At 45.1% G+C, this 26,918-nt stretch overlaps 1 protein-coding gene across 3 annotated transcripts in view; it reads left to right on the plus strand.

Moving 5' to 3' along the window:
* Positions 1-26,918, plus strand: part of ACACB (acetyl-CoA carboxylase beta) — a 2,187,049-nt gene that overhangs the window by 11,978 nt on the left and 2,148,153 nt on the right. For 2 of the 3 annotated variants that reach the window (XM_085633342.1, XM_085633341.1), the window contains exon 2: positions 7,663-7,766. The exons of the other annotated variant lie outside the window; for it this stretch is intronic. In XM_085633342.1, the coding sequence (XP_085489468.1) occupies positions 7,663-7,766 (104 nt within the window). The remainder of the gene's footprint in view (positions 1-7,662; positions 7,767-26,918) is intronic. 3 annotated transcript variants of the gene reach the window in all.

Raw genomic sequence — 26,918 nt, forward strand, 5'->3', positions numbered from 1 at the left:
TTATCTGCTGACTCAACCTTCCCTGTCAGCAGGGCTCGAGCCGGGGTACCACGCGGGTGGACGGCGTCCCCCCACTTATTTTACCGGGAGCTCGATAACTGGAGCAAATGGAGCCACACATTCACTCTTTGGGCTCTCTGGGGAGAGATCAGAGCTCATTCAGAACGCTGCTCACGCTCTGGATTCTCTGATGCAATCGCATCTAAGGGGTGAGCGAGGGGAGGCAATGAGTCTGATGCAAACCACCTTTCGTGACGTCACTTCCTGTCGTGATGTCAGCGTCCCCCCACTTCTTTTTCTAGGACTTGTGCCCTGCCTGTCAGTCATTTCTGGTTTGGCACAGGTGAGTCAAGCAGCAATGGGGGCAGTGTCAGAGTGTGGCCCATAGGCGTGGTTAAAAAGGACATTATTCTGTATGTATTTTCGTTAGTGTTTCACCTTTACACATCTAAAGCATGCACCTTAATTGAAAGATAAATGCAAGTTCAAGTAATCAGTGAGAGATACACTCTTACATTGTGAAACCTCACCTGGTTAATTCAATCTTCCTGCAGATGTCTGTCTTTTTTTAGGGTGAGAAAAATAATTGAATCCTGCTTGGCGCAGGGCATAGTGACTTTTCTATTTATAATACTATGACATCCCCTGCTTCTGCGACTGAGAAAGCACTTTAACTATGCAAGCCATTGATCGTAATGCGCACAGTAGTAGATAATGGTCACTCAAAGTGTCTATGATTTGGCCGTAGAATGTCACTCCTAAGTATACTGAAATCATGGAAATACCACACATAATCAAACTGAAAACATGGCAGTCATGATAGGGCAGACAGAGTTCCCCAGAACCCACGGAGGGATGTAGGTCGTCGGGGGCAGTGTGATGCCAGGCACTTAGAAGCAGAGCACCTCCCACATTCACACCTAAGTGCCCTTCCATTTCTGGCACTTTGCACCAGTTTTAAGATCTTAGAGTTTCTCGTTGCTCAAATGGGTGTAATTTCTGATATTTATAAGTTTCTGTAGTATTCATCGCTTGATTTTGATCAAATGAAAGTGTCACTCATCGTTGTTGAAATGTCACTCATAATTACACTCAAATTTTGAAAATGTCACACATAGCAATCTGAAACCTGGCAGCTATGTATAGGGAAATTACTTGAGACTGTGATATCCCCTCTACAAATTAAAAATCAGATTGAATTATCATGCCAGGGTATTAACAACATACATGTTCCAATCTGAAATTAGGCGTAAGACTTGTGTTTTCTTACGTGGGTAATGCCGTAATTTTAACTTCCTCTAGTCTAAAACTTCCTCTACTCAATAGGCAAATTAAATTCCACCGAATATTTTTCTCCCTCGTTGGCACATAAGTGACAGCTCTCGTGGATTCAAGGTCAGAGCTGGCATCTGATCCGTGTAGTCTGTAGATTCGTGTCTTTGGTGCTTTTGTGAAGTAACATTCACATACCTCAGAGTTTTATGTTTTATTAAGCAGGGAAAGACACTAGGGCACACCAGGCTGCTAGCAAATCTCAGTCCTTCAGATTGCACATAGATCAGTAGTGAGAATGAACCAAATTATATATATTATACGGGTTGTGCTAAAGCCTGCACGGGCATTGGTGCCTTAAAAATAGATGCATTATCCTCCACCTTTCCTGTAAGTACAATATACCTATGCCACTGGAGTACAAGTGTTTCTTCCGTGATCTCAGGGGTTCTGCCTTCTTGATCCTCTAGGATCACAAGATGTTCTGTACAAATATATATAAGACGCAACTCATGATAGAATATACCTCCCCTTTTACAGAAGTTAAAATGCAGCCATCAAGATAATCCTAATTCCACTTCAAGGTATTGCATACCATATACACGCAGCTCAGAACTACAACACAAAACGTGTTTAACCAGTGCCTACAACAAAAGCACTCTGAAATTCATTGGCTCAAAATCCTAACATTAAATGTGCTCAGCTAATGGTGCTAGCCTGAAGCAAGGTGGGCCAAAACTCAGTATAAATATCTTGATTACCAACGAAAATGAGCCATCTCTCAATTTGGCAAGTGAAATGAAATGGGTGCTGTAAAAAGCACGAACATCCATAAAATTAATTGTCTTGTATACTGAATGAATTGTGCAATATGCCACAAATGGTCAACCACCCAACTATCTCACATGCTGCACAGGAGACAGCACAACTGAACACGAGTATAGGGATTACAGTAAAACAGTAAACCTGGTAAACAACAGTTAACTTGAGCTGAGAAACAGCACTCACTCAACGAAAGATATCTTGTGCACTGCAAATAAACAACACTAAAAACACTGGTATTTTATGATGATAAAACAGTATGCATACTCAGCCAGAGGTATCTTGTGAAAGTAGTACGGGAAACGTGCTCAAAAAGCAATTTTGCACAAATAAAACAACACATATGCCCATCTAGGGGCAACCTTCCAATGGAAACAACTGCACAGACCACAGGCTGCATAACCATGCAACAGTCCCATCAGTGTGCACTGTTTCTTGTGTATTCACACATCTTTAAGAGAGAAATAGAATATTCTCTGTTGCTGACCTGTTACCAAGACCTTGCTTGTAAATCAAAGCGTTATACATGAACGTTGAACTTGCAGCCTCCCTCTAAACACATAAAGCATCAAATCAACTAGCAGCATCTTTGACCAAAAAAAACAACCTACCACACACAGATCTATGCACCATTAAGCAACAACACAAATGTAAAATGTAGACCGTATGATATATAAGTAATAAAGTATCCCCCGCAGCGCATTATAAGGATATTTCAAGTCACAGAGGAGTTCCATAACCTTGGAGAAATTAGGCTGAAGGAAAAGTTCTTTTATAAGGTTATGGAACTCAGAGTTTATTTTAATGTAAAGCTATACATAAAGCCAACCCCCGTTGTGCACAGCCTTCAGCCATGCGTAGCAAGGAGGGAGGGGTGGTTGACCACAGGGCCTAATGTGCGGTCATGGCTAGCATACAACCCACGTGAAGACAGCCAATCCCACAATACACATGGCCTTTGGCTGTGCACAGCAGGGGGTTGGCCACAGGACCTGACCTGTGACCAGGCCTTGGATCCAACCCCACGCTGCACACGGCCTTTGGCCGTGCACAGCAGGGGATGGGACCGGCCAGGCCCTGTGAACAACCATACGGTGTAGGGTTGGCCTTCAGGCACCGGGAACCCCCATCCCTGGAGCATTTTTTTTTTTAAAAAAAAGGGAAGTGGCCATGTAGCCCCCCTCCCTGAGCCGATTGTGGCCCCAAAGATCCTATCCCCTGGAGCCAAACCATATATGTAAGGGGAAGCGGGCGCATGACCCTCTTCCTCAGGCCAGTAGTGGCCCCAGGAACCCCGTCCCATGGGGCCAAAACATATATATTAAGAGGGGGGGTGTAGGCCCCCTCCCTGTGCCTTAATAGGCTCCTTGGACCCCATCCCCCAAGGCCTCATATCACTATAAAGAGCCTAGTGTGGACCCCATTCCCTGGAGCCTCTCTAAATTATAGTTGGGTGCCACAGTGTTCACCTGGGACACCCACCAAGCACCACATTAGGGGCTGCAGGGGTATCACACGGCCACAGCCAGCTACCCGCACACTGCGGGAGCCGGCATTGCACTCGCCTGGAGGGAAACCTCAGCTATAAACTATACGGCATGGCTAGAATCTAACTTTGCCAGGGAAGTCCCGACACTAGTTGTTAATAAAAACAGGAAAAGTCCATCAGCCCCTTGGTTCTCAGAGGCATTACGACTATAAAAACAAGCTTGTAGGCGAATGGAAAGAAGATGGAGAAAAAGCTATGATAAAGTCGAGAAGGAAATTTATAAAGCCACTTTAGCTGACTATAAGAAACATTTAATTGCAGAAAAAAGTCTGTTTTATACCACCCAAATTGAAGGGGCCGGTACGTCCAGTAAGGAACTCTTTAAGACGATTAAGTACCTTATTTCTGCACCCAATGACGTCTCTGCCAACTCTAACCAAGACTTTTGTAACGATATTGCTAGCTTTTTTAAATCTAAGGTAGAGCAAATTTATGAACAATTCTCATATAGTGATGCTACTCAGAGCGTGTCACTTACACCCGCGCATAAAGTGACTTTTGTAGACTTCTCCCCGGCCTCCCCTGAGCAACTATCTTCTCTTCTTTTTTCGACTAAATCAGGATCCCCGGAGGACCCTTGCCCCCCCAGAATTCTCAGAAGCATCAGTTCCATTATTAGCCCTATACTTACCGAAGTGTTTAACCAGATGCTATTGCAAGGACTCTTTCCTTTAATTTGGAAACAGGCTTGTGTTCTCCCTCTTTTAAAAAAAACGAATCTAGATACAGCTGATCCTGACAACTACCGTCCTATTGCTAGACTCCCCGTTCCGGCTAAAATCTTCGAAAAACGGCTTAACACAGAAATTTCCACCTTTATCACGGAAAACAAAATTCTGGATCAAAGTCAGTTTGGCTTTAGAGCTGGACATAACACTGAGACGGCCCTAATAAAAACTACCGAAGAGATTCGAAAATCTCTGGATGCTGGGGGGTCGGCAGCCCTTGTTCTTCTGGACCTGTCTGCGGCATTCGATACCGTGGACCATACGACTCTGATTAACCGTTTAAAAGCTATTGGGATTGGTGGAAGGGCCCTTTCCCTTTTAAAATCATTTCTTTCGGATCGAACACAAACTGTGCATCTGGGTAATTTTAAATCAGCTCCTTTATATGTCTCTGAATTAGCCTCTTTGATCAGAAGTTTTAACTTATGTCCAACCTCTTACTCCGACGATACCCAGTTGGTCATCTCAGCAGTGGATAAAGATATTAACTATTCCACTAAACTCCATGACTGTATGGTCTCACTAAATGACTGGATGGGTAGGCACTGCCTCAAGCTGAACTCAAGCAAGACGGAGGTGGTGCTTTTTGGGAATCTCTCCCCTCAGTGGTCACCTGCCTGGTGGCCACATACGCTGGGCAAAACTCCCATACCGGTGGCTAAGGCTAAGAACCTAGGGATTATCGTTGATGACAAACTGAATATGAAGTCCCAGGTTTCTAAGGCGGTTTCGTCCGCATTCCTTACTATGAAAATGGTTCGGAAAATTCTGCCTTTCATTCCGACGAACACCAGCAAAATTGTGATGACTTCCCTGGTGCTGTCTAAATTTGATTACTGTAATGGATTATACATTAATATCCAATCCAATTTACTTAGAAGGCTGCAGACAGTACAGAACGCTGCAGCCAGGCTGGTCCTTGATATCCCTAAATTTCAGTCTATTAGTACAGGCATTGAGAAACTACATTGGCTTCCAGTTGGCCAGGGGATCAAATTCAAAGCGCTTTGCACGGCCTTTAAAGCCCTGCAGGGAGAAGGACCACTTTTTTTGATGGATCTGTTTCAGTGGTACTCTCCTAATAGAGCGCTCCGCTCAGCAAATGCTTTCCTGATGCTCACCCCCAGAATTAAAAGGATTAGTTGGGGGGGAAGGAGTTTCAGTTACAACACCATCAAGGAGTGGGATGCTCTCCCGCTCCCCCTAAGGAAGTCCTCCTCCTTGTTAGTGTTCAGGAAATCGCTTAAAACATGGCTTTTTAGTAATTAGTTCTTTTACTTAGTTATGGAGACCGTGAGCGCCTAGACACCTTCGGGTAGTAGTGCGCTTAATAAATTGTCATAACATAACAGCTGACTTTTGCATGCGGTGGGGTCCCTTGGGCCTAGTAAGGCCCAAGGGACCCCAGGGAAATGCAGGGAGGGGGCATAAGGGACTCCTTATGCCCCTCCCTGCATTTTCTCTCTCGTCCCTGGGAGATGGGGTTCCAAGTGCCTCATTGAGACTTGGGGTGGAGGGGCAACGTCCCTTCCCCCCAAAAATCATGTGGGCCATCTTCCGGGCCCTGACTCACCCTGGGCATTGTTTTTTGAAGACACGTGGGCTCTTTGTTTTATATATTTTAAATTTGCAGCTAATTTGCTTCAAAGTGTTTTAAAATACACAATTGTCCACAGGCAGGGTCCCTGTGAACCCTACCACCAGGCCTATGGGGTCATGGTATCTATATCCTGCCCCCTATCTCTTTTTTTAACCTTTTTTTTCAGTACCCAGGACAGAGTTTAGAGTGTTAAGATGGCTGCCCGCACTTTGTTGTTGATGTGTCAGGTCCGCGGATCCTCTGCGATGTGAAATATATAATGTTTTTGAGCATTAATTCCTCAAAAACTACTGAACGTATTTACCCCAAATCCCAAAAGGCACTTTTTCTGGATCACAATCTGGCTTGCTGACAGATTTGGTGTAAATCCGTACAGTGGTTTGTACTGTAGCAGTGTCTTAAGTTCCCATAGAAAAATGAATGGGGAAAATGCGTTTTGGGACACCCCTTTTTTGTCGGCCCCTGCTTGATCGAGCACTTTGAAACTTTACATTGCAAACTAGTCAAAGAGTAGCACTTTTTTGGAAAGTTTTGTGGAGATTCGTCAAACGGCGCTAATGTTATAGCATCACAAATAATGCATTTCCTAAAGGATCCTAATGTAAATATAATTACCTAGTGGCAACTGCCATGGTTTTATTTACACACACTCACTCACTCTTTCTGTCACTTTGGGGGACCCTGGCAATTGCCCACTTTGCCCATGCCTTAAAACGTCTCTGCTTTTCCGTGCCTCCTCTGGGGCCCTCAGTTTAGGCCTTCCCTGTTACGAGCCCTGTCGCCGACAAGCTTCAGATGAAAGTTTCCAGCCACATGATGTCCTGTTTTTGTGGATGGGCATCCTGCAATTAGAAATGAGCATCGGCTGGGCCCTTCATGGGGACATGTGGGTGAAATTTCTTAATATTTCTAGAGAAAGGTTTTAACCTCAAACACTCTGAACTTTTACTCTGATGGGGTACTTCTTTCCTGGTCCTATGCCACATTGGTGCCCACTTGCATATGGTATCTGGCATAGGACCTCTTTTTGTTTTTCATTGACTTAATTTTTATATGGTTTCCACTTATTCCTCATCATCATATTCAAGTGACAAGGTTGCATGCTCGAGTGGAGGCTGGCAGGCTCACCAACAGTTTCACAGTATGAACAGTTTATTTACAGTTTCACTGTTGTTAACTAAGTATATCATATAAATCCTCCCACCAGAAGCTTAGGTGTTGCTTCTAGCTCACCAGTAGTAGATCTGTACCACCTGACACTCCAGGTCTGATGTAACAGATTAGCAACACTAAAGGAAAGACAGAGGAAAAAGGAACACTCAAGCACGCTCTACTCTAACACTATACTTCACAAAAAGTGCTTAGGTCTGTGTCCTATCACTGTTGAAGCCCAGGACAATGTCACTACCGGTGTCCCACATCAAACAAGATATTTGAGGGTTTGCCTCACCCACAACCTCTTGGGGCATGCTTCATGATAGGCAGCCCACCCCCCACTGAAGTAGGATAATGCCACTTCAGTGGACTCAACTACGAAGGAAGTTCCTCAATGTTACTAAAAACATGACAATGTCGGGATTCAGGTATTGTGTAAAAAGATCTAAGGGTATATATATCCAAAATAATCCTTTTATGCACGGGTACCCTTTATATGATTAAAAGATCATAATAAAACTGTTTTTTTCTGACAGTAGTGAGTCAGCGGACTATTCCTATTGCCAACATGTTACGACCGGATCAAGTAGCCTAGATTGGTTGTGGTCCTCTCCAGTGCTGCAAACTTCCTGCCTAACTGGTGAGTATAAAATATGCAAAAAAGATAGGGCATAAGGCCCTCATACCTGTCTGTTCATGTTCAATGTGAGCTTCCTACGATTGAGATATAAAAGGAAAAAAGGTAATAGTTCTAGCCCCCTTCTCTTATCAATTTCATATGCAATAATGTATTCTCAGACTAAACACACACATATATATATAAAACACACACACACAATCATACTACTCACCCAACTCGTGGGCACTGCACTCACTAAATTATTAATGTGACTACAGGTGCTCATGTATGTTTTATATAGCCACAGCAAAACACAAGGTATATCATCTCATGCAAGTGTGCGTTTGGTGCCACATCACTTACCCAATTTGAGAAAACTCATGGCGTCATGGTCTAGAAGAGGGAGCTTCCCCTGTAGTCACACACTTGAGAAAAGAATAGTAGCTAACTGCTACTTTATAATCCTACAGTAAAGACTAGTTGTTATATGGTATTAAAAGACATTGCACAATCACTTGTAGGATTTGAATAGTTTGGTGGAACTTTGTTTTGATTGTAATTTTAAAAGTTTTTGGAATAATGAGACTGGGCCTGCTCATGGACAATAAGACCTATATAAATATGCATGCAAACAAACGGTGATGACAACTAGTCAATCGTCAGTGTTCCTTATATTGCAGTAAATGTGTTCGCATCATAATTCTTTGGCGCCTCTACAAAAGGTTGTTCACTGGTGTGTCAGTGCCTGTTTAAATAGACTGAATCACTCCCAATGCATTTAATAATTAAGGTGAAAACATGTGGTACATTGCACACTAGAGGTGTTTTGGTTACATGTAAACAAAAAGAGACACCACATTTCTTTTTTGCTCTATATACATGACCCATGTCATTTAGCAGTGATGGTACTTGGACTGATACGCTATTGCGGTTATGTACACAGAGATGAAGATAATATGTATGCCATTAGGTCAATAGTTGATATCTGGTTTCTCTCTTGGTTAATAGTCCTGTGTAGGCTCTTGTGCGCTCTTGAGTGTTTGTAAATCTGCCAGTACTACATACATACACACGGACACACTTCGTCAAGGGTAAAGCAAAAGTCCAGTCACCTACAACATCCCTCTATCACCGTATGGCAGACCCCAGAGTAACGGCGTCTTCCAAGTGTTTTAAGCCTGAATGCTCGTAATTAAGTGTGTGTGCTTTATGACGTATGTGTCTGACGTTCATAGGATATATAGTCGACTTACGGGCATGCATACTTTAAAAAACATTCCTTGTGAGCCCCAATGTATGGAATAATATAGGAATCATCTTTAATGGAAACTAGGCAGGAAAGAGAGGGAAGGAATGCCCACTCCTGCGTGTAATGACATTCCATATACTTCTTTTGTTACGAATGGAGACTGACAGAGTGCCTATCAATTTTTGATAGATCGGCTGATATACTATTTCTTAGGTAAAATAACGAATGTGGAGCATGGTAGTGTACCTGCCACTATTTTCTGGATCCATTAATGTGATATGTAAGCATAGATTAAAAAAACACTTTGGGCACAGAAACACTGTAGATAATTGAAGTTAGTCTATTGGTGTCTGAAAGTTGCCACTCTCAAGGGAAAAAATGGGTTTTTCTTTTTATGCGGACAGAGTGTGAAGTTAAGATTTCAATTAGGTCCTTTTGCAATCATCGAGACCCTTGGTTGATGTGTCCAGGTGGTATATCCACCTTTGTTCTACATATAGGAGTTTTTCATTAGAGTACATTGATCTTGATGGTATTGTTCAATAACTGTTAATATTATATTGTTCTCAGAGTGGCCTTCCTTAATGAAGTGCCTCATTAGATGTGTCTCCGTCTTCTTACAGCGTATGGTACTCCTGTGATCATAGTTTTTATCTTCCTGGTTGTCATCCCTATATACCTTAAGCCACAAGGGCAGGTAAGCATATTGACCACATTGGTGGAATCACAGTGGATAATTTGTTTTTGTATCCATGGTGAGCGCATGCCCAAGTCTAGTTGTTTCGTTCTTACAGTAAATCTGCAAACATTACATTGGCCACATGGTGCATGTCCTGTTATAGGGTTGAGGCCGCACATAGCCATTAAAGATCCATTTGGATAATTCTTCTTTTGGACTTTTCTGAATTGTAGGAAGCTGGCTCTTTATATAGTATACCAAAAAGCGGTATGCTGTATAAAGAGTCCAAGTGTTTTATAGGAACAAGGGTACCCCAATATACGAACCAGGGGTGGTACAATGTGGAAAGAGACAATGATTCTTAATGGCTTAAAAAGGTCCAGATTAGAAAGACCTTAGAGAGGGTAGGGTTTTTAATAAAGGTTTTTAGAACTTGAATTTTTTGAAGAGAGCGATAATTAATATAGAAAAGGGACAGGAAGGTCAAGGTATGACAGATATTTATTATACAAAAATAGATTTCAGGTGCTTACATATTCAGTGACAATAAGTGTGACATGAAAGGTGAGGGTGAACTTAAAAGAAGACATTGCATTTGACAACAAGTGTTGAACCACTTTCTTTTTTAACTTAATATGAAGGGTTCATGTTGTAAGCGGTCGACGACGTTTCGAACTCAATTATTTGAGTTCATCTTCAGGACAATTGTGAGCAGCTAGAATCTAGAAAGCAAAATGCAAGGTAGGTATAAGTAAACCATAATCTAGTCCCTGAGAGTAGCATCACATTCAATTAAAATTATCCTTCATAGTGCTCTCTATAGAGTGATGCAACATATAGAATTTAAACAAAAACTGAATTTAGAAAAGACAGAGCATTGAATTTGTGTAGTGAATAATTATACATTTACCACAATATTCATCGGTGAAAAATTAAATTAAATAATCCTGACGTAATTCCTTATCATAGTCAATGAAGCAGGAGAATTATAATCACAAGGGATCGCAAATCAACCTAAATAGTCTGAAAACCAACTAGAACATAGGGCTCTCGTACATCAAGTCAAAACAATTAATAGCACTTACTGTCATTGTGGACAAGAAGTAACAGGTCCGAGTTTATCAACGAGGATTAAGTTACTGAGCAAAAAACCTGCCAGGTGCGGTAGACTGCACCATAGTGAGGCCCTTGTCAGAGCGGGAGGCCTAGGAAGAAATGAATGTGGGAGTATTTAGAAGCGAATCAAGCGGAGGAGAAGGAAGGAGTAGAATTGACGGGAAAGCCAGCAGCTGCGGACTTACTTGAACAGCGCGCTGAAATCACTTGGCCGGAAAACGAAGAAGTTCAGGTGCCGGGGAAATTAAGCAATCTGTAAGGAATGGAGGGGGTGTGTAATTAGGGACACTGGACAGCTGAAGCAGCGAGGGGGAGTGAAGTGAGGGAGAGAGAATTCTCCAGAGGTAACTTACTATTATGCCGGTAACAATGCAATGAATGCGAGCCTCAGGGCGGGGTAGAGCGAGTCCTGCTCGGGTGCTGCTTCGCGCCAGGAAGGAGAACAGGGTCCTGGTGAACTCGGCATATATACACGTGAGTCAAAGGGGCGTTGCATCTGCGTTACATGCTGATAGGTGGCAGCTGATCGTGCAACCATGCATGTAAAGGCAACGGGCGGTAACTAGCTCGAATTGAACAGGTGGGAGTGATCTGCGCGCACAGCTGTGAGGAAGTGGGCAAGGCACGCGTGTGAGGGACAGATTGCAGACCTGGGGGCGCGTGTGAAACCAATTTGCAGATCTGAGCTGGTGTTACGCAAAAACAGCAGAAATAATCAATAGGTGTCGGAGTAAGGCAGTGTACAAGGGAGGGATGGTATTTACAAGTTAAAATGCAGCTGAGCAATATGGCTGTAGATCACCACATGCAAGAAAAACCTCAATAGTTAACAGAGAGTAATGCAGCATTACCAACAAATTAAACTTGTACATGACACCCAGTATTCTGTTACCAACAACTAAACCTTATACATAGCAGACAGTGATCATTGCAGGTGGCCAGGAGTGGCTGAAAAGTAAGGAGTTGAATGAGGAGGCATACCAGAGTATACAACAGCGGTTCCATGTTATAGAATGGTATTATATGCGTCCAGGATGTTCAACCCCTGTTCAATGGTTCGGCATTTGAAAATCCATTTGCATTCCAGGCGGTTAAGGATTTGTTGTTGATTGCCTCCTCTGTGGTTAGGATGTAAACTTTCAATCACTTGCCACGTAAAATCAGTCTCTGAGTGTCCTTTAGCCATGAAATGTTCCACTAGTGGTGCAGTTTGTATTTTGCAGCGGATCCTGCTTCTGTGTTGCTAGATTCTTGCTTTGATTTTCTGCGTGGTTTGTCCGATATAAAGCAGTTTGCAAGGACACTCAATACAGTAAATCACATTATGTGAGTTACAATTAGAAAAAAACTGTAACATGTGTTTAGTGCCATCAAATTCAAACTACTTAGTGTTGACAGTAGAATCACAAGCCATGCAATTGTTACATTTGTAGTGGCCTTGAAGAGGAGGGAGGCCAAGAAAAGAATGTAAAGTATTGTCCTTCTGTGTAGGTTTTTGGGCCCTGACTAAATGGTCCTTAATGTTACGGCCTCTTTTGAAAGCAAATAACGGAGTTCCTGTGGAAAGCTCCAGTGCGCCTAATACTGACCAATGTTTTTTTATCATTTTGGTGAGTTTATTACTGACTGGGCAGAAAGTGGTCACACATGTGATCTTAGAGATGGGTGCTCTTTCTTTGGGCTGTAGTAGAAATTCGTGATGTGAGTACCAAGCTCGTTTCATCGAGCGTTTAACTAGCCGTCTAGGATAGCCTCTGTCAGTAAGCTTTTTGCATAGGATTTCAGCCTCTAGAAAGAAATCCTCTTTTTAAATTTGCAATTCCTTCGGATTCTGAGGAATTGTCCATAAGGTAAACCGTCTCTTAAGGCTCTGGGATGAGCACTGTTATACTGTAGGAGGGTGTTCCGCTCTGTGGGTTTTCTGAATAAGGTAGTATAGAGTTCGCCATTGGAGCTCTTGATAGTGACATCTAGGTAATCAATTTTGGTGTTATCAAAGTTATAGGTAAACTTAAGATCAGTTTGGGTGTTGTTAAGCCAAGAACAGAATGATCGGAGTTCAGTGTCGGTGCCTGTAACGCCCTGAACGTCTCAGGATCGTTTAACAGACACGACAATGAGGACGCAACCACTAGTGAAGGGTTAGTTGTTTTAATGAAGGCAAATATAATACAAAGAATAAACAAGTTATAGTCACTGGAATCCTCCAGGCTAAGTACGTTACCAGCCCACAGCACGGATGGTCCTAACCGTCCTCTGCATATACGCCGGTCCCGGCGTATGCCAACAGAGGGCAGAAATGAAATGGCCGACAATGCCAATCGGTAGGCTGTGAGGGGCACGAAGAGTGTTGGGGAGAATCGAGGAGTCAGGGAAACACCCAGCCGGGGTCTCTACCTGAAGGGAGCAGCCGCTCAACCTCTTCCTCAGACTGCACCGGGACGCGGAGTCACCTCCTGGTGATGCGTCACCGATACCCCAATCACAAGCAAGAAGACTGAACCGAGAGCAGCCGCTCGATCGATCCTGTGGACTTCCGAGTCTGTAACGCGGCAAACACCTCCTGGTGTGCGTTACAGCTGGCAGTCCCTGTGTCTCTGGTCGGGCTGGGAGTTACGACTCCAACCAGCAAAAGCGCCACTGCGCTTGGACTCAGCCGAGTCAAAAAGCGAAGCTCAATGGTTGACCGGTAGAGCTTCCGGGTCCTTCACAGGTGACGATGGGGCAAGACACGGCCCAGGGAGTAACGACTCGACCTACCTCCGTTCTTGCCTTACTGGAGCACCACTCCGGAACACTGCTCTTCACGAAGCAGGTACGTCGGTGTGAACACAATATCCGACAGCGTTGTACCTCCCGGTTCCTCCCTTTATAGGGCGTGTTTTCCTTGAGTTATGTAACAGCTCTCCTGTTTACATAAGGGCGTGTTTCCTTGAGTTATGTAACAGCTCTCCTGTTTACATAAGGGCGTGTTTCCCTTGAGTTATGTAACAGCTCTCCTGTTTACATAAGGGCGTGTTTCCCTTGAGTTATGTAACAGCTCTCCTGTTTACATAAGGGCGTGTTTTCCTTGAGTTATGTAACAGCTCTCCTGTTTACATAAGGGCGTGTTTCCCTTGTATGACAGGAATTCTTGACAGTACATCCTCCCTCTCAGCGGCTCCCCACGGGTCCAGCGCTGGCAGGAAAACGCCGATGGAACAAGGAGACCAAGCGCGGAGCATGAACCCCTTCAGCCGGTTCCCATGAATGCTCCTCCGGGCCATAGCCTTTCCACGCAACCAGGTACCACAGCTTCCCCCTGCGCCATTTGGACGCCCGTATGCCCGACACTTCATACTCCACCTCCGACTCCACGCATACCGGCCGAGGTGTCCCAGACGGCTTGGAGGGTGCTGGTTTGAGCAATGATACATGAAAGACAGGGTGTATCCGCAATGACTGGGGCAAGCACACCTTCACGTTCACGGGACCCATACACTTGGTAATTCGATAGGGGCCCATGTACTTGGGATGGAACACACTGTTCTTTCGAAACCTCATGTTTCTTGTGGATATCCAGACGTAGTCTCCAGTGCGGTACAGTGGCCCGGGCCTTCTCTTCCTATCTGCCGCAGCCTTGTATCTTCTCTTGGCCTCTATTAGGACAGCCCTTGAGCGCATCAATGTGTCTTTTATGTGTGCCACCCTGTCCGCTGTGGCGGGAATCCTGTCCTCTCTGAACGGATGTAGAAATGGCAAGAACCTGGGATGTTGGCCATAGTTGTTATAGAACGGAGATGACTGTGTGGAGCTGTGAGTGGCGTTGTTATAGGCTATCTCTGCAACCCATAGCAAGTCGACCCATTCTTCCCTGCCCTGGTCCACAAAACATCGCAGATACTGTTTGAGCGTTTGGTTCAGGCGCTCGGTTTGGCCGTCCGTTTGAGGGTGGTAGCTGGTGGACAGGGCGGTCTTAACATGCAGCGCAGTGCACCAAGTCTTCCAGAATTGCGCAGTAAACTGCGACCCCCGGTCCGACACGATCACCCCAGGTAATCCATGCAGTCGTACCACATTCTTTAGGAGTAGTGACGCCAATTCCCCGGCCGTAGGGACTCTCTTGCAGGGGATGAAGTGCCCCATTTTCGTCAAGTAATCCACCACCACCAGTATTGCCGTCATCCCCTGGTCTACCGGTAGGCCCACCACGAAGTCCAGTGATATGCTATCCCATGGTCTATCCGGGGTTGGAAGTGGATGTAAGAGCCCTTGGGTTCGGCCATGGTCGGCCTTCATGGTAGCACACGTAGGACACTCCTGTCCCCACCTCCTGACATCCACTCTCATGGTTGGCCACCAGAAATGCCGTCCCATGCTAGCCACCGTTTTTTCAAAGCCCAAATGACCTGCGCATGGAGAGTCATGGCACCAGATGAATGCTTGTTTCCTTAGCCTAGGCGTGGGTATCAATAGGCACCTGCCCTTCCGGGGTATCCCGTCCTTCAGCTGCCATTCTCTGTGACTGAGGAGCCACCTCCGCCATGCGAATGACCTGATCCCTCTCTTTATTCCCCTCAGGAAAGTATCCGGTTGGATAACCCCCAATACCATCCTCGGGGAAATGATGGAACGCTCGGTCGCAGGCAATGGTTCCTTAACTGCAGATTGACGGGACAGGGCGTCCGCCTTTCGGTTTTCCGTCCCCGGCCGATATGTGATGCGGAAGTTGAACCCCGCAAAGAAGATCATCCACCGCAGCTGCCTGGGAGAAAGGTGTCTAGTGGCAGTCATGAACTGTAGGTTCCGATGGTCCGTGTACACCGATACCACATGTCTTGCCCCCATCAACCAATGCCTCCATTCGGTGAAGGCGTCCTTGATTGCGAGAAGCTCCTTCTCCGCAATATGGTAGTTGCGTTCGGCGTCGTTGAGTTTGCGGGACATGTACGCAACGGGATGAAGCACCCCTGTGTCGTGGTTGCGTTGGGACAAGATAGCCCCCAGCGCCACATCCGACGCGTCCGCTTCCACCACGTAGGGGAGATCCGGATCGGGGTGAGCCAACACCGGCGCCTTACCAAAGGCGCTTTTCAGGGCCTCAAAGGCTTTGTTCGCTTCAGGGGACCAGACAAACTCCTTGGACTTCCTCAGTAGCTGTGTGATTGGGGCCACCACTCCTGAAAATCCATCTATGAACCGCCTGTAAAAGTTGGCGAAGCCAATGAAACTTTGGACGTCCTTCACGCTTTGGGGCACCGGCCATTCTTTCACCGCCTTGATCTTTCGTTCTGCCATCTCCTGTCCCTCTGGACTCAGCATCACTCCGAGGAATTCCACGGATGTGACGTGGAAGTCACACTTGCTGAGTTTACAAAACAGCATGTTTTCCCTCAGCTTTTGGAGCACAGCTTTGACGTGGTGTACGTGCTCCTCCACACTGGACGAATAGATGAGGATGTCGTCGATATATACGACCACGTAGATATCCAACTCCTCTCTGAATACCTCATTAAAAAGTACTGAAAGGCTGCCGGGGCGTTGCACAGACCGAACGGCATGACGAGGTACTCAAAAAGGCCGAACCTGGTCTTAAAGGCGGTCTTCCACTCGTCTCCGTCCCTCATGCGCACCAGATGGTATGCCCCTTTCAAATCCAACTTGGTGTAGATACGAGCTTTCTTGACCTGTTCCAGAAGTACACTGATGAGAGGCAAGGGGTACCGATTTTTTATGGTTATCGCATTCAATGCCCTAAAGTCCACACAGGCTCTCAGCTCCCCATTAGCCTTCGGGATGAAGAAGAGTGGCGAGGCGGCCGGAGACTTGGACGGGCGGATGAATCCTAGCTTGAGGAGTTTATCCAGGTACCCCCGGAGATGCACGTTTTCAGGCTCCGTCAGGGCATACAGCCTGCCGCTGGGAACGCTGGCCCCTGGCACCAGGTCGATCTGGCAGTCAAACTGTCTATGTGGTGGTAGCACTTCCGCCTTCACCTCATCAAATACATCCTCAAAACTGTGATAAGCCTGGGGGAGAGCCACATCTTTTTCTGCCGCTGTAGCCACCGTCTGACTCCCGCTCTCATCTGCGTCAAGGGATTCCGTTCTTATTCCACAATGCAGGATGCAATACGGTGACGTCATTTCGATGCGATGTGTTGGCCAATCCACAAAGGGGTTGTGTTTCTGTAGCCACGGCAATCCCAATATGACGCCATATTGGGGCGCTCGGATGATGTTAAAATCGATTTGTTCCAAATGGTTCCACCCATATCTCATCGGAAGGACCCCCGTGTGCTGCCCGATGGGCCCCGTCACCAATCGCCTTCCGTCTACAGCATAGACGTCTTCGGGTACAGCTTTGGGAAGAAGCACTAGCCCTAGCCTGCATGCCTCGTTGTGGTCCATAAACATGCCAGTGGCCCCTGAATCCACCATGGCCACAACGGGTATCCACTGGTCATGCACTCCCACGTGCACCGTGATAAACAGGTGTCGTTGTCCCTTAGTGACCGAGTTGGAAAGTGAAGGGATGGATGAGTGACTCCGAGATGCCCCTTCTCTGGTCTTGGAGTCCTCTAGTTTTCCGCCGGTATGTCCACCACGGCTGTTACCGACCGGTTGGCCCGATAACGTGACGTCTTCGGTTTGGCAGGGCATTCACGTACGTAGTGGCCTTTTTTGCCACAATATAGGCACAATCCTTGTTTACGGCGTGACTCTTTCTCCGTGGCTGTGAGGCTCGCTCGTATTGCGCCGATGTCCATGGGTTCTCCCTTGGATGCGGTGGAAGTTTCAGGACTTCCCACCGTCACATAGGATGGAAGGGATTTTCCTTTTCTCCCATGATCCCCCTTTCTTTCACTTAGCCTATGTTCCAGCCGTAATACCAGGTTGATAAGGCCCTCACATGTCTTGGGTTGAGGGTCAATATGAGCCACGGCGTCCTTGAGCTCATCGCACAGCCCTTGATGGAAGAGCGCCGTCTGTTTAGCAACAGGCCACTTGGTTTCCGCAACCAGCCTTCGGAACGCGTTGAGATACTGCACCAGGTCGTTGGATCCCTGTCTCAACTCAAGCATTTCACGGTCCGCCGTGTACGAGTCAGCCCTTCTGTCGAATACCTTCAGGAATTCCTCGCGAAAAGCACCCCAATCACATAAGAGGGGGTCGTCCCTGCTCACCAGAGGTACGGCCCATTGTGCCGCGTTTCCAGCCAAATAGGATATAAGGAAAGCCACACGAGCCTGACTCGTGGGGAACGCCTTTGGTTTGCACGATAAATGTAGCGCCACTTGTGTGAGGAATACCTGCACTGTGTTAGGATCCCCACTGTACCTCTCTGGTGTCGCCAAGGGGATGGCTACCGGCATTTCCACTACTACCGCAGGGGTCTGATTCGTGAGGGAGGTGCTGAGCGTGAGCGGGTCCAATTGGATAGCATCCAGTCTGGCTTTTACATCGGCTGTTTCTTGCCTAGAGGCAGCCACTTCAACTTGCATGGCCGCTAAAGCAGCCAGCACATCATCAAGTGTTGCCATGTCTGTTATCGACCGGGAGACAGTTAGTGTTATTAAGGTCGGATATTTTGTAACGCCCTGAACGTCTCAGGATCGTTTAACAGACACGACAATGAGGACGCAACCACTAGTGAAGGGTTAGTTGTTTTAATGAAGGCAAATATAATACAAAGAATAAACAAGTTATAGTCACTGGAATCCTCCAGGCTAAGTACGTTACCAGCCCACAGCACGGATGGTCCTAACCGTCCTCTGCATATACGCCGGTCCCGGCGTATGCCAACAGAGGGCAGAAATGAAATGGCCGACAATGCCAATCGGTAGGCTGTGAGGGGCACGAAGAGTGTTGGGGAGAATCGAGGAGTCAGGGAAACACCCAGCCGGGGTCTCTACCTGAAGGGAGCAGCCGCTCAACCTCTTCCTCAGACTGCACCGGGACGCGGAGTCACCTCCTGGTGATGCGTCACCGATACCCCAATCACAAGCAAGAAGACTGAACCGAGAGCAGCCGCTCGATCGATCCTGTGGACTTCCGAGTCTGTAACGCGGCAAACACCTCCTGGTGTGCGTTACAGCTGGCAGTCCCTGTGTCTCTGGTCGGGCTGGGAGTTACGACTCCAACCAGCAAAAGCGCCACTGCGCTTGGACTCAGCCGAGTCAAAAAGCGAAGCTCAATGGTTGACCGGTAGAGCTTCCGGGTCCTTCACAGGTGACGATGGGGCAAGACACGGCCCAGGGAGTAACGACTCGACCTACCTCCGTTCTTGCCTTACTGGAGCACCACTCCGGAACACTGCTCTTCACGAAGCAGGTACGTCGGTGTGAACACAATATCCGACAGCGTTGTACCTCCCGGTTCCTCCCTTTATAGGGCGTGTTTTCCTTGAGTTATGTAACAGCTCTCCTGTTTACATAAGGGCGTGTTTCCTTGAGTTATGTAACAGCTCTCCTGTTTACATAAGGGCGTGTTTCCCTTGAGTTATGTAACAGCTCTCCTGTTTACATAAGGGCGTGTTTCCCTTGAGTTATGTAACAGCTCTCCTATTTACATAAGGGCGTGTTTTCCTTGAGTTATGTAACAGCTCTCCTGTTTACATAAGGGCGTGTTTCCCTTGTATGACAGGAATTCTTGACAGTGCCAGACCAAATCATAAAGACATCATCTATGTACCTACGCCAGACCCGGATTTTCTGAAGAAACGGATCAGCTCTATTGAGAATGATGTTAGTCTCAATATCGTCAACAAAAAGAATGGCAACATTAGGAGCAAAAACGGCCCCCATAGATGTACCCTTGCATTGTCTGTAGAACTGATTTTGAAACATAAAATAATTCTTAGTGAGGGCTATGTCAAGCAGTGAAATTATAAACTCCGTAGGGACCTGATGTGGAGCCGGACGCAGGTTGAGATGTTTTTTGAATACCTCTATGCCTTTGTCTTGAGGGATATTAGTATATAGTGACTCAATGTCAAGAGTGACAAGGAGTTCTGTTTGGGGATCGAAAGGTTGAGATTCAATGAGATTGATCAGGTGTGTAGTATCCTTTACGTATGTGGTGGTGTCTTGTACCATATTTTTTATGAAGAAGTCAATATATCTCCCTAGAGGCTCTAGTATTGAACCACATCCGGAGAGGATGGGTCTACCTGGTGGTGTTTCCAAATTTTTGTGGATTTTTGGAAGGGTATATAGGACAGGTGTCCGAGGGTTTTTGTTATTAAGGAAGATAAATTCTTGTTTGCTAATGTAGCCTTCTTCTAGACCCTTTTTAGTAATAGTGAGAATCAGGTCACTGATATCTTGGAGGGGATTGCGCATAAGGCGCTCATAATGCGAAGTGTTATTGAGTTGACGGTGAATTTCGCTGTCATAGGCGGTTTTATCCTGTAGGAAAATACCACCACCCTTGTCGCAAGGTTTTATAACCACATCATCCAGATTTTTTAGGGTGTTGAGACTGTGTCTTTCTTCTAAACTTACATTGAAAGGAGTAAATCTATAATTAGATTTGATTTCATTAAAGTCTTTAAGTACAAGATGTTCGTATGTAATGACTTCCGGGGGCATAGAGCCACTTGGTGGATTAAACGTAGACTTAGGGCGTAGTCCTGTGATGTCAGTATTGATGGTGGTCTCTTTGTTCTGAAAGAACACATTGAGTCGTACCTTTCTGAAAAACGGAAGAATTTCAGTGTGAATGTCAAACCAATTAGGTTTTTCCGTTATGACAAAAGACAGGCCTCTACTAAGTAGAGCGATATCAGTAGAAGCCAATTGGTGCTTGGATAAGTTGAAAATGGGCATTTGGTCCGAGTGGAGGGTAGGGGAGGCAGAGGGGGGAAGGAGATCTAATACTGGTAGCCCCATTGGTAAAATTTCCTGCGTGTTTGTCGTTCCCCTGGGGGGAAGTTGTATCTGGGCCTCCCTCTGCCTCTGCCTCTGGATCTCTCCCCTGTGAAGGGTTGGCCTCTCCCTAAAAAATTCGGATTGTGTGTGGAGGTGCTAGGGCCTTCTCCGGGGTCAGAGTTGTCAGATTCTAGAGAGGAGTCAGAGAAGGTAACCGGTTGCCTGTTTCTAAATCTAGTACCTGTCGGGTATCTCTGTTGTTCTTGGGTATTCAGTGTGAAAAAATCTTGCTTGAGATAGGGGTAGGTGTGTTCTTTGTTATAGTTTCTTATGTCTTTTGTCACCTTGGTGGATTTTTTGTGGTGTTCAAAATTTTGAAAATCAATAATCGTGCGTTCTAGTTTTTCTAGAGCTGATTTGGCATCCGCTAGACTATCTAGTTCTAGGATTGCCTTTTCTAGTTCTCGGATCTCTATTAGTTCTTTCCTGCTATGTTCCAGTGCAGTGTCGATGCCAAGCACCATCCAATGACGGGAGCAAGTTGTACCAATGTGGGCGAATCCGTTCTTAAATTTAGGGTCTTGTAGAAAAATTGCAGGTATATTACGCACTTGTAAGCCTACCGGGATGATGTCAGATTTCAGATATTCGGTGAGCATGCGCGCGTGCAGTTCTGTGCGTCTATGCTTCTTTTTTAATCTTTCTAAGTTCGTGAGTTTTTCACTTGCCACATTAGATGATGTATTGTTGGCAGGTATAGGTGTATGGAAGAGGGAGGGCCCACTGATAAGTCTAGCAATATATTCCTCGGTGTATGTTGGAATAATAGGTGTAGACATAATATATGTGTGAGTATCCTCTGGGAGAGAGAAGTTCTGATCAAGCTATGTATTGATACATGTACATAGATCTATGCTGAGAATTATAACTTTTTTAAAAATAATTTTCTGTAACTTAATATAACCACTCAACGAGTGGAACCCTTGCAGTGAAGCCACTGCTCTTGCAAGTGTTTTATAGGAACAAGGGTACCCCAATATACGAACCAGGGGTGGTACAATGTGGAAAGAGACAATGGTTCTTAATGGCCTAAAAAGGTCCAGATTAGAAAAACCTTAGAGAGGGTAGGGTTTTTAATAAAGGTTTTTAGAACTTGAATTTTTTGAAGAGAGTGATAATTAATATAGAAAAGGGACAGGAAGGTCAAGGTATGACAGATATTAATTATGTTGGGACAGAAAAGCAGAGGCTTCCATGGGGCATGATCCAGGCACCGCTGTGAGGCGATAGTTGTGTTACATTGCTTAACTGTCTATATATGCCGCCCGGCCCCCGGGATGTGGGCTGAATGGCTGTGTGCATTACTGAACCGAAGAATATGATCGGAGACTGTAGGGGGTGCCGGTTGCCCCGATGGTTATGTTGCTGAAAATGTTGCAATAAAAAACATGTTTTAAAAAAAAAAATGACAGATATTAATTATACAAAAATAGATTTCAGGTGCTCACATATTCAGTGACAATAGGCGTGACATGAAAGGTGAGGGTGAACTTAAAAGAAGACATCGCATTTGACAACAAGTGTTGAACCACTTTCTTTTTTAACTTAATATGAAGGGTTCATGTTGTAAGCGGTCGACGACGTTTCGAACTCAATTATTTGAGTTCATCCTCAGGACAATTGTGAGCAGCTAGAATCTAGAAAGCAAAATGCAAGGTAGGTATAAGTAAACCATAATCTAGTCCCTGAGAGTAGCATCACATTCAATTAAAATTATCCTTCATAGTGCTCTCTATAGAGTGATGCAACATATAGAATTTAAACAAAAACTGAATTTAGAAAAGACAGAGCATTGAATTTGTGTAATGAATAATTATACATTTACCACAATATTCATTGGTGAAAAATTAAATTAAATAATCCTGACGTAATTCCTTATCATAGTTAATGAAGCAGGAGAATTATAATCACAACGGATCGCAAATCAACCTAAATAGTCTGAAAACCAACTAGAACATAGGGTTCTCGTACATCAAGTCAAAACAATTAATAGCACTTACTGTCAGTGTGGACAAGAAGTAAAAGGTCCGAGTTTATCAACGAGGATTAAGTTACTGAGCAAAAAACCTGCCCGGTGCGGTAGACTGCACCATAGTGAGGCCCTTGTCAGAGCGGGAGGCCTAGGAAGAAATGAATGTGGGAGTATTTAGAAGCGATTCAAGCGGAGGAGAAGGAAGGAGTAGAATTGACGGGAAAGCCAGCAGCTGCGGACTTACTTGAACAGCGCGCTGAAATTACTTGGCCGGAAAACGAAGAAGTTCAGGTGCCGGGGAAATTAAGCAATCTGCAAGGAATGGAGGGGGTGTGTAATTAGGGACACTGGACAGCTGAAGCAGCGAGGGAGAGTGAAGTGAGGGAGAGAGAATTCTCCAGAGGTAACTTACTATTATGCCGGTAACAATGCAATGAATGCGAGCCTCAGGGCGGGGTAGAGCGAGTCCTGCTCGGGTGCTGCTTCGCGCTGGGAAGGAGAACAGGGTCCTGGTGAACTCGGCATATATACACGTGAGTCAAAGGGGCGTTGCATCTGCGTTACATGCTGATAGGTGGCAGCTGATCGTGCAACCATGCATGTAAAGGCAACGGGCGGTAACTAGCTCGAATTGAACAGGTGGGAGTGATCTGCGCGCACAGCTGTGAGGAAGTGGGCAAGGCACGCGTGTGAGGGACAGATTGCAGACCTGGGGGCGCGTGTGAAACCAATTTGCAGATCTGAGCTGGTGTTACGCAAAAACAGCAGAAATAATCAATAGGTGTCGGAGTAAGGCAGTGTACAAGGGAGGGATGGTATTTACAAGTTAAAAGGCAGCTGAGCAATATGGCTGTAGATCACCACATGCAAGAAAAACCTCAATAGTTAACAGAGAGTAATGCAGCATTACCAACAAATTAAACTTGTACATGACACCCAGTATTCTGTTACCAACAACTAAACCTTATACATAGCAGACAGTGATCATTGCAGGTGGCCAGGAGTGGCTGAAAAGTAAGGACTTGAATGAGGAGGCATACCAGAGTATACAACAGCGGTTCCATGTTATAGAATGGTATTATATGCGTCCAGGGTGTTCAACCCCTGTTCAATGGTTCGGCATTTGAAAATCCATTTGCATTCCAGGCGGTTAAGGATTTGTTGTTGATTGCCTCCTCTGTGGTTAGGATGTAAACTTTCAATCACTTGCCACGTAAAATCAGTCTCTGAGTGTCCTTTAGCCATGAAATGTTCCACTAGTGGTGCAGTTTGTATTTTGCAGCGGATCCTGCTTCTGTGTTGCGAGATTCTTGCTTTGATTTTCTGCGTGGTTTGTCCGATATAAAGCAGTTTGCAAGGACACTCAATACAGTAAATCACATTATGTGAGTTACAATTAGAAAAAAACTGTAATGTGTGTTTAGTGCCATCAAATTCAAACAACTTAGTGTTGACAGCAGAATCACAAGCGATGCAATTGTTACATTTGTAGTGGCCTTGAAGAGGAGGGAGGCCAAGAAAAGAATGTAAAGTATTGTCCTTCTGTGTAGGTTTTTGGGCCCTGACTAAATGGTCCTTAATGTTACGGCCTCTTTTGAAAGCAAATAACGGAGTTCCTGTGGAAAGCTCCAGTGCGCCTAATACTGACCAATGTTTTTTTATCATTTTGGTGAGTTTATTACTGACTGGGCAGAAAGTGGTCACACACGTGATCTTAGAGATGGGTGCTCTTTCTTTGGGCTGTAGTAGAAATTCGCGATGTGAGTATCAAGCTCGTTTCATCGAGCGTTTAACTAGCCGTCTAGGATAGCCTCTGTCAGTAAGCTTTTTGTATAGGATTTCAGCCTCTAGAAAGAAATCCTCTTTAAATTTGCAATTCCTTCGGATTCTGAGGAATTGTCCATAAGGTAAACTGTCTCTTAAGGCTCTGGGATGAGCACTGTTATACTGTAGGAGGGTGTTCCGCTCTGTGGGTTTTCTGAATAAGGTAGTATAGAGTTCGCCATTGGAGCTCTTGATAGTGACATCTAGGTAATCAATTTTGGTGTTATCAAAGTTATAGGTAAACTTAAGATCAGTTTGGGTGTTGTTAAGCCAAGAACAGAATGATCGGAGTTCAGTGTCGGTGCCAGACCAAATCATAAAGACATCATCTATGTACCTACGCCAGACCCGGATTTTCTGAAGAAACGGATCAGCTCTATTGAGAATGATGTTAGTCTCAATATCGTCAACAAAAAGAATGGCAAAATTAGGAGCAAAAACGGCCCCCATAGATGTACCCTTGCATTGTCTGTAGAACTGATTTTGAAACATAAAATAACTCTTAGTGAGGGCTATGTCAAGCAGTGAAATTATAAACTCCGTAGGGACCTGACATGGAGCCGGACGCAGGTTGAGATGTTTTTTGATTACCTCTATGCCTTTGTCTTGAGGGATATTAGTATATAGTGACTCAATGTCAAGAGTGACAAGGAGTTCTGTTTGGGGATCGAAAGGTTGAGATTCAATGAGATTGATCAGGTGTGTAGTATCCTTTACGTATGTGGTGGTGTCTTGTACCATATTTTTTATGAAGAAGTCAATATATCTCCCTAGAGGCTCTAGTATTGAACCACATCCGGAGAGGATGGGTCTACCTGGTGGTGTTTCCAAATTTTTGTGGATTTTTGGAAGGGTATATAGGACCGGTGTCCGAGGGTTTTTGTTATTAAGGAAGATAAATTCTTGTTTGCTAATGTAGCCTTCTTCTAGACCCTTTTTAGTAATAGTGAGAATGAGGTCACTGATATCTTGGAGGGGATTGCGCATAAGGCGCTCATAATGCGAAGTGTTATTGAGTTGACGGTGAATTTCGCTGTCATAGGCGGTTTTATCCTGTAGGACAATACCACCACCCTTGTCGCAAGGTTTTATAACCACATCATCCAGATTTTTTAGGGTGTTGAGGCTGTGCCTTTCTTCTAAACTTACATTGAAAGCAGTAAATCTATAATTAGATTTGATTTAATTAAAGTCTTTAAGTACAAGATGTTCGAATGTAATGACTTCCGGGGGCATAGAGCCACTTGGTGGATTAAACGTAGACTTAGGGCGTAGTCCTGTGATGTCAGTATTGATGGTGGTCTCTTTGTTCTGAAAGAACACATTGAGTCGTACCTTTCTGAAAAACTGAAGAATTTCAGTGTGAATGTCAAACCAATTAGGTTTTTCCGTGATGACAAAAGACAAGCCTCTACTAAGTAGAGCGATATCAGTAGAAGCCAATTGGTGCTTGGATAAGTTGAAAATGGGCATTTGGTCCGAATGGAGGGTAGGGGAGGCAGAGGGGGGAAGGAGATCTAATACTGGTAGCCCCATTGGTAAAATTTCCTGCGTGTTTGTCGTTCCCCTGGGGGGAAGTTGTATCTGGGCCTCCCTCTGCCTCTGCCTCTGGATCTCTCCCCTGTGAAGGGTTGGCCTCTCCTTAAAAAATTTGGATTGTGTGTGGAGGTGGTAGGGCCTTCTCCGGGGTCAGAGTTGTCAGATTCTAGAGAGGAGTCAGAGAAGGTAACCGGTTGCCTGTTTCTAAATCTAGTACCTGTCGGGTATCTCTGTTGTTCTTGGGTATTCAGTGTGAAAAAATCTTCCTTGAGATAGGGGTAGGTGTGTTCTTTGTTATAGTTTCTTATGTCTTTTGTCACCTTGGTGGATTTTTTGTGGTGTTCAAAATTTTGAAAATCAATAATCGTGCGTTCTAGTTTTTCTAGAGCTGATTTGGCATCCGCTAGACTATCTAGTTCTAGGATTGCCTTTTCTAGTTCTCGGATCTCTATTAGTTCTTTCCTCCTATGTTCCAGTGCAGTGTCGATGCCAAGCACCATCCAATGACGGGAGCAAGTTGTACCAATGTGGGCAAATCCGTTCTTAAATTTAGGGTCTTGTAGAAAAATCGCAGGTATATTACGCACTTGTAAGCCTACCGGGATGATGTCAGCTTTCAGATATTCGGTGAGCATGCGCGCGTGCAGTTCTGTGCATATATGCTTCTTTTTTAATCTTTCTAAGTTCGTGAGTTTTTGACTTGCCACATTAGATGATGTATTGTTGGCAGGTATAGGTGTATGGAAGAGGGAGGGCCCACTGATAAGTCTAGCAATATATTCCTCGGTGTATGTTGGAATAATAGGTGTAGACATAATATATGTGTGAGTATCCTCTGGGAGAGAGAAGTTCTGATCAAGCTATGTATTGATACATGTACATAG

This window comes from Triturus cristatus, chromosome 11 (assembly GCF_964204655.1).
Source record: "Triturus cristatus chromosome 11, aTriCri1.1, whole genome shotgun sequence".
Taxonomy (NCBI): Eukaryota; Metazoa; Chordata; class Amphibia; order Caudata; family Salamandridae; genus Triturus; species Triturus cristatus.